The 15,010-nt window shown below is 41.5% G+C and overlaps 1 protein-coding gene across 1 annotated transcript; it reads right to left on the reverse strand.

The window, feature by feature from the left end:
• Positions 1–5,056: 5,056 nt before the first annotated feature.
• Positions 5,057–6,697, reverse strand: LOC138580054 (peptidyl-prolyl cis-trans isomerase G-like). Its single transcript, XM_069650289.1, has one exon. The coding sequence runs from the start codon at positions 6,695–6,697 to the stop codon at positions 5,057–5,059; it is 1,641 nt and encodes a 546-aa protein (XP_069506390.1).
• Between the last annotated feature and the right edge of the window lie 8,313 nt (positions 6,698–15,010).

The following is a 15,010-nucleotide window of genomic DNA, read 5'->3' on the forward strand; positions in this document are numbered from 1 at the left end:
AAATGAATTAAAAGTGTGTCACCCCTTTGCGGACATCTGCAGACAGAAGCAGTGTTCGGAGGGTACAGGGGATTGGATGCGCATGCACCCAGGTGTCCGTACGATAGGGCTGGGACCCACAAACTAATTAAAAGTGCATCACACCTTTACGGACATCTGCGGACAGAAGCAGTGTTCAGATGGCATGGGGGATCGGATGCGCATGCGCCAGGTGTCCACAGGACAGGGTCGGGCCCCCGAACTATATAAAGGTGTGTCATAACTTTGCGGACATGTCCGAACAGGCGTGCTGTTCAGGTGTACGTCCATTTTGGTTACGGACAGTCCGGACAGACGCGTTGTACGCGGACTCCAAACAGGGCTTTTTTAAAAAAAAAGACACAAACCAACAGTAAACACATAGATATTTATTAACACACAGAAATACACTCAATTAGGAAAGGCAAGGGGTAGCAGAATGGGAAGCGTAAATGGGGGAATTGGGGTTTTCTACAGATTGTTCATGAGGGGAGGAAGGGATTGAGGTTTTATCATAGCTTCGTTGATTGAAGGAATTTGGTGGGGATGATTGGCTGGGACAGGGTGAAGGGGCACAGGTACAAGAGGGGCAGTGGTAGCGAATATTGTCTGTGATATGACTTTGCACAAGTGTCATTAACTGTGCAAACGTTCTTCCATTTTAGCAGACAGACTTAACAGTTCATTTGCAGCATTTGGACTTTGGGGCTGTCGGTGGCCATCTTCCTGCTCATTTGGTGGTAATTCGGGGCCACTTTCTTCATTTGAACTATGTACTGTTAAACAGAAAAAAATGTTTTAGTGACATGTGAAACAATTTACAAAATTGTATTCTGTACCATGGGAGATATTTCCATCACTCATTTCATCATGGGGGAAATCTTCTTCCAACCACTCCAGGGTGCTTCCCATTTCTGTATAAAGAAAATAATACTGTTATTTCTTATAAGTCATGTAGATACAACAAACTCTACTATTACAGGAAGAAATATAGTGTACTTACTACTTTTTGTAAGGGTTTTTCCGAGTAGTCTCAAGGTTGCACTAAGGTAATATTGTTAGATGCACAGTTCATTTTTGAGCTTGGTGCATTTCACTATGTTGCGCAACCTATGAAATTGTACTTCTGGTTTCATAAGTACAGAATTTGTATGTACATGTAATGTTTGCATTTGTTAAATATATCTGTTGTACTTTAAACTACAGAGGTTTTTTTGCTGCAGCATATAATAATGTAAGGTAACCCCTGTGCTTTTCAGCAGTCTGAATGCTGCCAATGTCCACGGACAGTCGGTCACTCCGTGGACTCTGCGGCTATCATGTAGGGGGCCAGGGGTTCACTATGATATAAGGGACATTAGCAACATTAAGGGTAACCTGGTAAAAACCCAAGAAATTCAGTGAAAAAAACTTTGTTAAAGGGACGTTATTTTTATTTTATTTTATTTTTTGTGTTTAATTGTATTACAATTTTTACAAATTCTGTCCAGATTTTTCCTGTCTTTATTTGTTGTTTCTCGTTGTGACTGTTGTGTAGTTTTCTGTTTGTTACAAAGTTTGGAGCTTTCTTTTATTGGTTTTTTCCCTCTAGCTTCAATTTTTCCAAAAAGTTCGCTGTTGCCACAGTCAAAGATGTGGAATTGCCACACATTAGCATGTTACACCAAGTTTCTTCGTTTGCCGTTAGGTGCCGAGCTCTGAGTGGATTAAGATAGATAGTTTGCAGCTTTTTTGTTCCTGAACAATGAAGGGGGAGATGGCGTGATGTTTCGTTTTCCATCATCTCACAATATCGACAGTTTTTAGTAGTCGGCTGTTTTCTTCGAAAAAGAATCTCATTGGTTTTCAGTAAATTCAGCCTTGCTCTCAAAAAAGTTGTTCTCAATCGTTTGTCTGGAAACTTTTTTAAGTAGTTTCTGACCTCATCTATTTTTTGGGTGTTCATTATGTGATGTGTGGAAGTTGTGAGATCTTCTGCTTTGTCTAAAGTCTCAATCCAGTCTTGTATTTTAAGTTTTCTCTTTATTTTTCCAGGGATCCTTTCTATTTCCCATTCAGAACATCCGATTTTAGCCACCTGTTCCAACAGTCTGCTGTACCAACTTGTTAACATCGGGTTTTTTTCGCTCCTCATCTCTTGGAGTATGATCTCCAGAATTTTTGGTCTAGGGTGCCTTATGATTTTACCCAGGAATAATAGGCTGTTTCTCGTCACCACGGATTCCAATGATTGAAGGCTCAGTTCACGTCGGATAATTGCAACGGGAGTGGAGTTTGGAAGTCGTAGCACTCTACGCCAAAATGTACCTTCAAGTTTAGCCCATAGAGTCTTCGGCAGATGTAACATAGCTTCTGCTCCATAGGTCAGAGTTGGACAGACCTTTGCTCTGTAGAAGTTTCTTAAAGGAAAAATTGAAAATTTCCCAAATTTTCTATCCAACGATATTGCCTGTGCTGCTAAGGTTTTTGTTTTGGCGATGAGATGTTCTTGCATCGTTTTATCGATTTTACTGGACGAGAGTTTCACCCCTAAGTAAGTACAGCTTTTAGCTGTTTCCAGTTTCTCAGAATTTGCGAACCATTGCGATCTTTTTTTTGGTCTTGTTGGTTTTTCTAAGATCAAGATTTTTGTTTTTGATGTATTAAGTTCTAGGTCGTTTTTTTTCAAGTAGGCTGTGAGACTGTCTATTTGTCTCTGGAGTCCAATTGCTGTTTGGTCAAGCAGTAGAATGTCATCTGCATAGAGCAGTCTTGTCACCTTTGAATCGCCTATTTGTGGTGGAAATGATCGAGTGTCATTTTCAGAATCTGCTATGTCGGCCATGTAGGCCTTGTACAGCGCCGGCGCCAGAGGGCAGCCTTGTTTCACACATCTGGCCGTTTTTATGTTTTCAGACATACAGCCTGCTTCGTTGAGCCGGATTTTAATTGACGTTTCACTGTATAGTGCTTTTACTGGATCAAGAATGGATGGTGGTCATTTTTGTTTCTCCAGTTTTCTCCACAGTTTATTCCTATTCACGCGGTCAAAAGCTTGGACCAAATCAATTGAAGCAATGAATATTGATGGATGCCTCTTCAAGACTTTTGATTTTAATATACTGATCAGCATAATGTTTACTGACGTTCCCAAGTTCTTTTCAAATCCTGATTGGAAGGGGTCAGTTGTTTTTGCCTCTTTTTGCCATATCTGAAATTCATCCAACAACAGGGATCCGAAAAGTTTGCCGAGCACGTCTAACAGTGCAATCGGCCTGTAATTTCTCGGATCGTCCCTTGGGCCCTTTTTATAAATTGGGACGATGTTTGCTGTCTTCCACGTATCAGGTATGGTTTTCGAAATCCTTGATCTTCTGAAGATTTCTGATATTAGTGGAGCCCAAATTTCTGCATCCTGTTTCAAGTGGGCGTTGGAGATGCCGTCTGGGCCAGGGGCACGGGAGTTGTTCAAATTCTTAATCTTTGTCAAAATATCCTCCTCTGAGCATACTATCCAGGTTGCGTCATCTTGGGTAGTCGCTGTTGCTTCTTCTGGGATAGGATCTTTGTATAGGTCAGTATAATGTTCACTCCATTTTTTTTATGCAACACTGTTTATAGTTCTTGTGTCCGTAGGCGAGGTTTTGTGTTTTATGATTGCCCAAAAATCTCGTGAGTTTTTTTTACAGACTGCTCTCAGCATGTTCTCTGCATCCACTTGATATAATTTCCAGCGTGTCGATTGTATCCACGATTTATACAGTATTTTAGTTTTGGATGCCAAGTCTACGTTTGTCTGTGTTGGGTTTGTTCGTGCAAGCCGAGTAGCCTTTCTTAGATTTGATTTCTTTAACCACAGTTCTTCATTGTACATATGTAAATGTGTTTTGTCATCTGCTCGTATGCTTAGTGGGTGTAGATAAGGGATCAAAAGAGGGCTGTAATCCAGATTTTCTTTTGAAGTGTTTGAGGTTTTTTGTCCATTATAAGCTGCCGTGATAGAAATTATGCTTTCTGTTGTAATTTTCAATCGGTTTCCTTGTTGGTTTAGTTCCAGGTTTTTTGGCATTATCACCGGCATCCTTTTTTTTGCTGGCCACATTGCAGTTAGTAGATTGTGGTCACTCGCCGTGGTTTTCACTACCTTGAAACTTCTGGTTGAGAGATATAGTTCTTTTGAGGCAAAGATATAATCAATTGTGCTTCTTCTGCCAGCACTTTCCCATGTTGGAATTCTGGATTTGGCCGATTCTAGGGAATTTAGGTTGTACAGATCCCACAATTCCATCAGTTTTGTCCATGCTACACCTCTCGCTATTGATTGTGCATTGCCCGTGTTATGAGTTGTCCTTTCCATCTCAAATGCAGGGCAGGTGGCATTTAGGTCGCCACATATCAAGGTGTGGTCCATGTCGTACCTCTCAGTTGCATCTGTTAGAATTTTCTCCACGGTATTTATGAAACTCTTGCTCTTTGTCACCGTCGGATTCCAATAGACGTTTAGTAGTAGGATATGGTCCTGCTTGAGTTTTTTTTGCGTAGAGTCTTCTTTATTCCATTCTAACAGTGTTGCCTGAATTGTCAGAGATGATATCAGGTTGTGAACTATTCTGAGAGCACCACCGCTTTTTACAGCTGTCAACAGGCCTGAGGTAGGACGTCCTCTTTCTCCTTTTTGTGCCGGAGAGAGTAATACTTCAAAGCCATCCAGGCTCGGCTGAGATAGTAACCAGGTCTCCTGTAAACTTATCAGGTCAAAGAGGCCAAGGTTCACATCTCCTGAATAAGTCAGGTGGATGTGGCCTCTTGTGTTCCACAAGCCAATAATGATGTTTTGGTCTGGTTCTTCAGCCGCGTGATGCTCTTTTAACGTCTCTCCATCTAAGTTGTCAGAGGGACGATTTGGTTGCTATTTCCTCACATATCTTGTCAACGCCGAAGGGATCCAGGCCCATTTATTAAGGTTCTTTTCTGTCTTTTTCGTCTGCATCTGCGTTGAGACATTTCCATAGGTGGGGCGTTTTTCTTGTTCTCTGGTGATCTGTGTAAGAAGCGGACCTTAAGGCTTTCTTGGAGATGGTCTTTGTGATTTCTTGTCATTTTTTGTCCAGCTATCTTGGGAAAGAGAGTTTTCTCTGGTCTTTGCTCTTTCCTTGTCATTTTTCTTCTTTGAACCACTTTGATCTAATGTTTCTCGTGATTTGCGACGATCCTCTGATTCTTTTCGCTCATCTTTTTCCAATGTTAGATTGAATTTTCTCTTTGTTCTAGATCGTCTTTCAGTTATAGGTGTTATCTGTGAGGTTTTTCTTGTTTCTTTTTCATTTGTCTCATATCTACGTTTTACTCTTGCATTGTGTAGATCGTCTCTTCTATGCCCTCTTTCTTCTGCTGTAGTTTCTCTTAAGGTATACCCTCTTTTGACTAGGTCTCCTGCCACAGATAACAGGAGTTTTTTCACTGTATAAGATGTAATATGCAGGAAGATGCTGTCTGTCCGGGCTTTGTGTGCGAACTCCACTATGTTTAAATCCACACTTTTAATTTGATCTCCTATGTGCACTTTTTGTAGTAGCCTCATAGTTGCTTTTCTATTTAGTAAGATCTTTTCCCCATTTTTGTCACTTTTTTCTAATTTCAAGGTACGTGATGAGTTACTTTTGTGAGTGAAAATTGTTGATGTCCGAGTGGGGTTTAACTGTATGGAGTAGTCCAATGGTCTTCTGTTTATTCTGGTTTTTCTTTCTGAGTGTCTGTCACTTGAGCTAGTTTTTTCTCTTCTTTCGAATCGGTTTTCTGGTGTTTCTGCACTTTTTCTATGTGAGGATGTTTCTGTTTTATTTTGTCTTGCATTTTGATTGTGTTGAGAGTATTGTTTATGACGGGTTCCACTATTCGGTGTGTTATCAGCCCTTTCGTCCTCATGTTTTTCCTTTTTAGTCTGTGTAGGGCGATCCTTATCACTTTCGTATTTGGTTTTGTTTATCTTTGTGTTAGCCAATCGGAACAGCGTTTTCCTTTCTGGAGTTATCCGACTTCTTCTATATCTTAGGTCGTCTGTTTTATATTTCTCTTTTCCAGATGCCTTTGATTGTGTCGGCTTATTTGTAACTCTTGGATCTGTTCTTGGGGAAGTGTCTTCCACAAAGGACACCTTTCTTTTCTTTCCACTTGGGCGGGGTATTTCCGACTCTGAGTTTTCGATCGAATATGTACTTAGGTCTGCCAAATCAAGCAAACTCTCCTCCACATGTTTATGTGTTGATTTCGTGTTTGTTTCTTTTAGTTCACTTTCTGCAATTTTAGTTTTTTGGTCAGTCCCAGCTATCCACTTGGACATGCATAAGTTTACATTTTTTTCTATGCATTGTCTATCCTCTGCAGTTGGTCCTTTTGCACTTAGTTTTACTTTTTGGCATGAGCTATTTTTTGTGGTCTTCTTTCTTTGAGATTGATGGTCATTCTCATTTGGGTCCCTCATCGACTGGTTTTCTTTGTATTCCTCTTTTAAGTCTTTTTCAATTTTCTTTAGGTTCGTTTCTTTTTTCTCTTTGGTTTTAGTCAGTCTCCAGTTTATTTTTGCTGTGGTTTCTGTTTGTTCATCTTCGTACCCATTTTTCTTATTTTCAATCTGGTCGGTTTGAGAACTAGAGAATACTGCTTTTTTTTTAAACTGGAACACCTCCATTTTGTCCGTCATGGTGCCTTGCTCCTTTGAGGATGCCATCCATGCCTCTAAGGCTGTTATGTATCCTTCCAAGTGTGTTAGCTTCATATTGCAAGCTGCTAATAATGAAGTATGGTCTTTTAATGTCTCATTTATTGTTTCGTATAATTTCCCGAAAGGTGCCAGTGCGATGGTCACAGCTGACATAACAGGTAAAATGTCCACCTTATTGACGGGTGCGTTTTTTTCTTTTTTTCAATGGGGTTTCACTTTCCAATTTCGCTTTGTGTGGCGTGGGAAACAGGAATCGTATGGCATCTGCCGAGACATCTAGTTTTTTGTGTAGCGGCGGGTGGTTCCAGCCCAGGGTATTCTCTCTGTGTTTTAGCATTTTTTTGTAATTCAATATTGCCTCTGCCAGTTTTATTTCTTCTTGGTTCCACAGCTGGGTTGGTTTTGGCTTCGTAGAGCTGTCTGCTTTTTTTCCCTCTTTTTCGATTTTATTTTCATTGAGTACAATCTCAATGTTATTTTCCCCTGAATTAGCTGGTTGTGTAAGCACTGGATTTTCATTTTCGTTATTTGTTATCTTTATTTTTTCTCTGTCCTTGTTGTTTTCTCCCATCTGGTCGGAGTTTGGTTTGCCTTCTTGTTTATTTTCTTTGTCCTTTTCTGATATTACTGTTTGCAATGTTGAATTTTTCTTATCTTCCTCAAAAACCTGCGGTCTGTTCTCTTTAGTTCCACTATCTGTACCAATTTTAATTGTTTCTGGCTTTTGACGTGAGGGGAGTTGGCTTGGATGCCAACGTATATGCGATTGTAAAACTCCCCCCTATGATGACTTTTCTAACTTTGGTGAGAATATTTTGTTTCTTTGAGGGGATGGTGGAATTCCTGCCAGAATTTCTAAATCGGAAAGTTCAAAACGATTTATTATAGGAGGCTTCCCTAATTTTTCAAAGAATCTTCCGATCGGGTTATTATACGGCAGTGTTGATTTTCCCGTTTTTTTCATTTGTAGTTTTGGTGGTAGTCTGTTATTCGGAGTCGATGAATTAGTTGGATTGTATTTATTGGCTCCTTGTCTTTTTGTTTGTTGATCCATTAGAAATTCGTTTTCTTTATTGTCAGGAAATGTTTGTACTTCATTTTCTTTCCTGTTGTCCTCAAATAGGTGTTTTATTTCTGTTTTGTGAGGCTCCTCTTCTTGAGTTTCTGAATGCGAGTAGGTATGTGTTTTAGCCCAGTTGTGTTCCCTCAGAATATTTAATTCTTCCATATCTCCCATTTCTTGTTCCTCCGAGTATGATAGAGTGATGTTTTGACAGCTAGTGTCTCTACACTCTGATTGATTCCATTCCGGGCTGGGTAAGTCGGATCGCACTGTCACTGGATGGACCTCACTTTTGCATATTTGTATATCATTTAGAACGAGCCTCTTGTGTATCTTTGTCGCTTTATTGTCTGTGAGCTCTCTTGAGTCCTTTATAATCTTTTGTGTATGGCCCGTTGCGTTGAGTTTGTTCGTATCTTTACACTCCTTCAGTGCGCCACCAGAGGGCGTCTCCTCAGCCCGCACGGTGTCGGGCCCGCGAGCTCCGTTCCCAAAGAGCTCCGCGCTCAGCCCTGAAACCACCCGTGCAGGCTCCACGCCCATGTCCGTGTCCTTGTGCTCTTTCGTTGCAGCCTCGTCGGATGTCTCCTCCTCCTGCACGGTGGCGGGCCCGCGGGCTCCGCTCCCCAAGAGCTCCGCGCTCAGCCTTAGAACCACATGTGCCGGATCCGCCTCATTTCCTCTCGCCTCCTCTCCCTTCTCATCACGATCTCTCGCTCGACCACCGCTGGCCCCCTTGACTGAGCCCAGCCCATCAAGAACGGGCGACGGCGGAGCAAACCTCGGTCTCTCTAGGAATCCTTCGCCTCCTTCGTCGCCGGCCTCACCCCGTGGAGACCGAGACGGTGGACACTCCCTCCGGAGCCCACGCCCCTCCAAGATCAGCGGCCGCTCACATCCGACGCATCCCAGCTCAGGATCAACTTCTTCTCTCCAAGGTGAGTCACATTGGTGAGGGGACGTGAGGGGGGGGGTATAGGAGGAGAGGCTGTGCTGTTACCTGAGTTTGCGGTCTCTGTTGCTTTGTTTGTTGATTTTTTTTGATTTTCACTCGACGCTGATTCTTTTGTTTTTTGTACGCCGCTCCTTAACACGCGGCCCATTTCTTCGTATTCATTTGGCCGAGGCTTATTAGCCCCAATGATATCCTCCATGATGCCACAGTCACCAATACTTTAGATGTTTTTTTCTTAGGAGGTGAATTAGTAGTGATCGGGCAAAGTCGATAGGATAGAGGCCAGTACTTTTGTCTGTTCTGTGTGTGCGATATAGGCACTTTGTTTTAATCCTCTTTTGGGTTGATAGGCATAGTCTTTGCGCAGTTACGCAGTGGACAGTGCGCCAGTAGCCGGACTCCCGGACTGCCAGACTGCACCTCCTCGCAGCTCTCCGCGGCCGCTCCGCGGCCAAAATGGGTTTTTAAACCCTGTAGCAATGAACACTGTAGACAGACTTCCACAGCAAACTCCTCGCAGCTCTGCGCGGCCGCTCCGTGGCCAAAATGGGTTTTTAAACCCTGTAGCAATGAACACTGTAGACAGACTTCCACAGCAAACTGCAAGAGAGAAGCCCGGCTCAGAAACCCTCAGAAAAGGGACGTTATGGTTGTGTTGCACTAATAAAAACCTATCAAATTCAGTGGTAAAATCGAAAACCCCCAGAAATGCATCAGTTATGATAAGCTAAGCAACCATAACTCGCGCTACCACCGTGCACTCTAAGTCTAACACCCAGGACATCAAAGATGACATCACAAATTTGAATTTGTGGACTTGTCAGTGGGATACAGGAATGGTGAAGTATTTGGGGATCCATCTGGTTCATGACCTGAAGAAGATGGTGGAATTTAATGTAACTAAGATAATAGAGGTACTCCAAAAGAATGTATTAAAATGGGATCAGCTAGTACTTGGTTTCTGGGCGAAGATTAATACAATAAAAATGGTGCTTTTGCCCAAAGTCCTTTATATTATTCAGTCTATCCCACTAAGGTTTACGAAGAAGATTATTAGGCGCATTGACAAAGTGTTTGAGAAATGTCTTTGGGGTGAAGGCAAGAGACCTAGGATTCCTAGGTATGTTTTGATACGGGCAGTGCGAGGTGGGGTCTTTGGATACCCCAATTTGGAAGATTATTGTAGAGGGTTTTTATTGAAGAAGTCAGCTGTATATTTTGATGGGAGAGTTGATGACATACCATTGTGGAAGATGATAGAGAAAGAAAAGTTTTTACCATCCACCCTGCAAGATGTATATACAATGGGGAAAATGCCCACTCTGAACACCTAATTGCCTACTTTAGGAACAATTGGAGAAGCTTTGAAAACCTTTATGATTAGTAAAGGGGAGAATATTTGGATTCATTATGATGCTTCGCTGTGGCATAATATGGGGCTGCAGATTGGAAACAAGACTGTGTGCTGGCGGAGCTGGGTTAAGAAAGTTATTTTCAGGGTTCGTGATGTGTGGGAGGATGGTCAGATAATCCCTTTTGAGTTATTCAGAAAACATTTTGGACTAGGGAAAAGAGAACACAGGCGATATATAGAATTGAAGTCTCTCCTTGCGGAAAGACGGGAATGTTGGATGGCCCTATGATGGAGAGACCAATGATCTGTAGCATTCGTCTATCCTCTCCATGTATGTTATAGACATATCTGAAATTGATGCCCTTGGATGATTTGTGTGTGAATGCATGGGAGAAATTGTGGCAGGCATGGCTAGATGAGTTAGGCAAGAATATATCTGTAAAGGAGTGAGACAGTCTGGTGAGAGTTGGGACACACTCGAAGATGGATTTGAATTTACAATATGTGCATCAGAGGATTCTGTGTCGCCTATACTGGACCCCTGTATGGATGGCTTGCTTAGGTATGACTGATGATTTGTGATGGGGCTGTGGCTGTAGTGGGGTACTTTATTACACATGCTATGTGAATGTCCAAGAATGGTTGGTTTCTGGAATGATGTGCTGAACTTATTGGACTTAACACTGGGAGTTGTGCTACCAAGAATAGTATATTCAACAATTCTGTTGTCTAATAATGGGAGATGCGCAGTGGCTCGAGAGTACAGTAGATGGATCAAACACTACTTGTGGTGGCGGCAAGGCACATTGTGAGGGTATGAAAGTCAAGGAAAAGCTAGAGTTGGAGGGATGGCTCTTGAATATGCAAACACTGTCTAGTTATGAGAAAGTCATGTTTAAAAACCAAATGCATAGAGGACTCTTATTCAGAGATATGGGGGCCATTAAATGAACTGTTTGGTTGATGCTAGAATTGTAGGACTAATTGGTGGAAAGTAGGATATGAAATGAGATGAGACTAATATGAAATGTCTATTTGTTGTCTGTCAATGTTTGTAAAAGGTGTAATGTCCAGTTGTGTGATATGTGTAAGATTATTATAGTAATATAGTATATAAGTTATAGTGGATGATATTAGGTCATGTAAATATGGTTATGGTATTAACTAGTTTGTTTGAGGTTGTAAGAACTATGTATTTAAAATGTATCCACTGATGTTATGATTATGCTGTATTGTTTCCTTATTTTGTGGTTATTTCAAAAACCAATAAATAATGTGTTGAAGAAAAGAAAAAAAAAGAAGAGTGAGCTGGTGTAGCACTTGCCATGAATATTTTTACAATTGGCAGACCCTCTATGCATTCTTTGACACATGCTAGCTGCTCTTCTCCACTCTCTCTCCATGGTGTTATACTATACACAAACTGCACTACCTCAAAACATTCTAACTATTTTTTCATGCATGTACTTTCTTCCCTCATCCAACACAAAAAGCTGCCACACACTTAGTGCCACTGAATGTATATCCTGCACCAAACAATTCTAAGAATTTTGCGATTCAAATGCTTTTTTGTGTAGTCCATCACAAAAAGTTGGTACACTCTCAAAGCCACTGAATCTATACTCCGGCTACAAACAGTGGGCCTCATTACGAGGCTGGCGGTAGCCGTGCCTGTGATACAGGCACGGCTGCCGCCGATATTTTATTTTTTCCGGCGCCCAGAAATGGACAATTACCCGGTCATTACGGCCTTGCCGAACCCATTATTTGCCCATTCGGATGCACCAGCACCGTTATGAACAATGCCGGTGCATCCGACATGCTGTGCTCGTGGGTGCTGGTTTGCCCGCCAGGTTCGACCTGGCGGGTGTAAAGGCACCCATGAGCACAACTCTTAGTTTGCCGGTCCGGGAACAACGGTACCAGCAAGCTTACCGGTGCCGTAATTCCCGAACCAGCAAACTTATAATGAGGCCCAATGTTACGATTTTATGTTACAGCTAGTACTTATGTCTCACAAGAAATCTTATCAACTTGTATTTTGTCTTGTCTGTCACAAAAAGCTGGCACGCTTGCATACAGCCACTAAATGTATATCTTTCTTAAACACATTTTAAATAATGTTCTTTCCCAAGTGGTAATTTGCCTTGTTTGTCACAAAAAGTTGTGACACTCAATGTATATTCTGTACCAACATTTCTAATAGTCTTTCTTTTCAACTTGTATTTTTTCTTGTCCATCACATAAACGTGTAAAGAAAATAGCAGCACAAAACACGAATAGTAAAAATAATCCAAAATGTCAAATAATCACTGCACCTCTTGGCAAGGGAAAACAAGATTTATTACATGCAAAAATGTCTCATAGAACCGAACTGACATGGTGCTTGACAGTTCCCACAAAATTATATATTATATAGTAGGTAACCACAGAATTTATGTGGGTTACAATGTTATCCCACCAGCCTCATTGGATACCACATGTATAACATGCTAATGTCCCCCTATAATCCCGGAACCGATTGACCACATCTTATCTAAACATGTTCCCCTAGGCATGTGGTGCCCTACATCATCATCATGAGTTCGTCCTTCGAAGGGCGATCCCTACCATCTGTCCCAAAAGCTCAAATTTCATTTCCACCCCGTTCAGGCCCCACAGATGGATACAAATAACATTTTATATGTGCACCACGGGTGTCTCTGACCCTGGCTTCTCTCTTGGGGAACGGATAAAAGGATTTGTTTTCGGAGCTTAGCTATACAGAGCCCAGCTCCACATCAGGGACTGCATTCTATTCTGCTAGTGTACCAGGCATCGACTTTCAATATGGCAAAACTTCTGCCATGCTTAAGCACTGAGCTCGTCTCTACCACAGTACCTTTCTAACTCCATCTTCTGCCAGTCTTGGCTCTTCCTGTGCACCTCACTACGGACCATTACTTTGGATACAGCATCTAAACACAGGACCTATAATACTGCCCTCTCTATAACCTCTGCAACCGCAACAGTAGTTCATTTGTTGCTCTTTCTGTGTTGCTATATGTGAACATCGAATATGTATCAAACCTAACTTAACAATACATGCGCCTTCTGCTGCGCAAACCTCAGTCAGCTCCCACGATAGTTTGTGTAAATAGGTTTTTCTCAACTTGAAACTTTTTGCCTGTCTGGATGCTGTACGTGCATCCCACCTGTTGCGCACATACCTAAAGACACTGAATGTATATCCTGCCTCCCAAAAATATGAAGACATTTTATCCCCCCCTACTATTTTGTCTCATACATCACATGTTGGCACATTATGTTAAAAAAAGAATATACTATCCTGTCTTAAAACAATTCTTAGAATTTTTCATGGCAGCCTCTAATTTGTCTGACTCAACATAAAAAGCGTGCACTTTAAGCTACAGCCACCAAGACTACAAGCGAGTGACTTGAGCTGGGCTACCTGAAGTTCTGGAAGCAGCTCAAGACCCTCCTTTTCTCCTCTGCCTTCTCTCTCTCATTCCCTTGCTAATCAACCTGTCTGTTCCACCGACTGGTTGCTTGGTTCCCTCAGAGTCTCACTGGGTATCAGGCCCCTCCACGACCCATCTTCCTTTGCACTGCCTCTTGACCTACTGCGCACTAAGGGGCTGTAACTGTAGGGGCTGTAACTGTAACCCCTACAGCCCCCCTGCCTCCTTGCACTTACCCAGAGCCGCGCTGCCCTGGCTGCACTTACTCAGAGCCATGCTGCTCTGATTGCACTTCCCCCTTTCCTCTCCCAAGCACTTCCGCCTCTCCTTTTCTGTGCCCTTCTATTATCAGACTTGCACGATCCGAATAACACAAGGCCTAGTAAGATCGTTTGTCTTATCCTCCCAATGTCTTTCCTCCCTTGTCTTGTGGCGCCTAGAAACACTTATGTACAGGCGCGTTCTAAATGCCATATCAAGACTTTCCTACATTTTAAAATTCTTATGGAAACAACAAAAAACAAATTCACACATTTCAAATCCATTTTACAACACTTGTATCTCACTATACATTTTACAAGATAGTCCATCTCTGTTAACCACATATTACAATTCGAGAATCAAAGCACAAATTCCACACTCGAATTGAGAAGTAAGGAGTAATCAAAATCAAGAAGTAAAACCAAATGCTACGAATTATCAATACTGTGACAAGATGAGAAAGCGTGACATACGCATTAATACAACAATTCTCAATTCAATAATCACATTTAATAGAACATGAATACATTACACAATACATTCAATATTGAGTTTTTTCATTAGTCACTGATGTCTGATTTAGATCTATGGACTGTAATCGACGGACCGTACTGCCACTTTGAACACAAAATCACCTGAAATATTATGATTTTTTTCTCCACCCAAAGTACACTTTTCTGAAAACTAACCCCAAACATCTATACCTGCCATACCCCTCACACGATCCCCTACACCAAATACTAGATAATAACATCCTAAATAAAAGTGTTAAGTTTCACTACACAAAAGCGAAAATCGAGAAATGCATTGGGGAACATGCTGATTCCAGAGCCAAACCTGCAGATGACTGAAAACGCATTGCAAATTAAAACAAAGCAGAATATAAACACAGCACAGCTTTCAACTTCTCTCAAATCAAGAAATATTATGTATACATCTCTGTTCCTCATCTCACAATCAGATCAAATATAAATAATACATGAAACATATGCACATACATAAACTATTTACTAAATATACTAGCAAAATACTTACTGTGTTTGATAAACAGATGTCCAAAGTAATCACTCTCTCTCAATTGTGCTCAATGTAAAATTAAACAGATTAAAAATCACAGAAGCTCAGGAGACCCTGACGCTTGCCAAATTCATTGCATACAATCCAATGAGGCATTGGGATACCAGTTAAAAATCTGATC

The sequence above is a fragment of the Ambystoma mexicanum genome, chromosome 3p (assembly GCF_040938575.1).
Source record: "Ambystoma mexicanum isolate Mex_15411 chromosome 3p, UKY_AmexF1_1, whole genome shotgun sequence".
Taxonomy (NCBI): Eukaryota; Metazoa; Chordata; class Amphibia; order Caudata; family Ambystomatidae; genus Ambystoma; species Ambystoma mexicanum.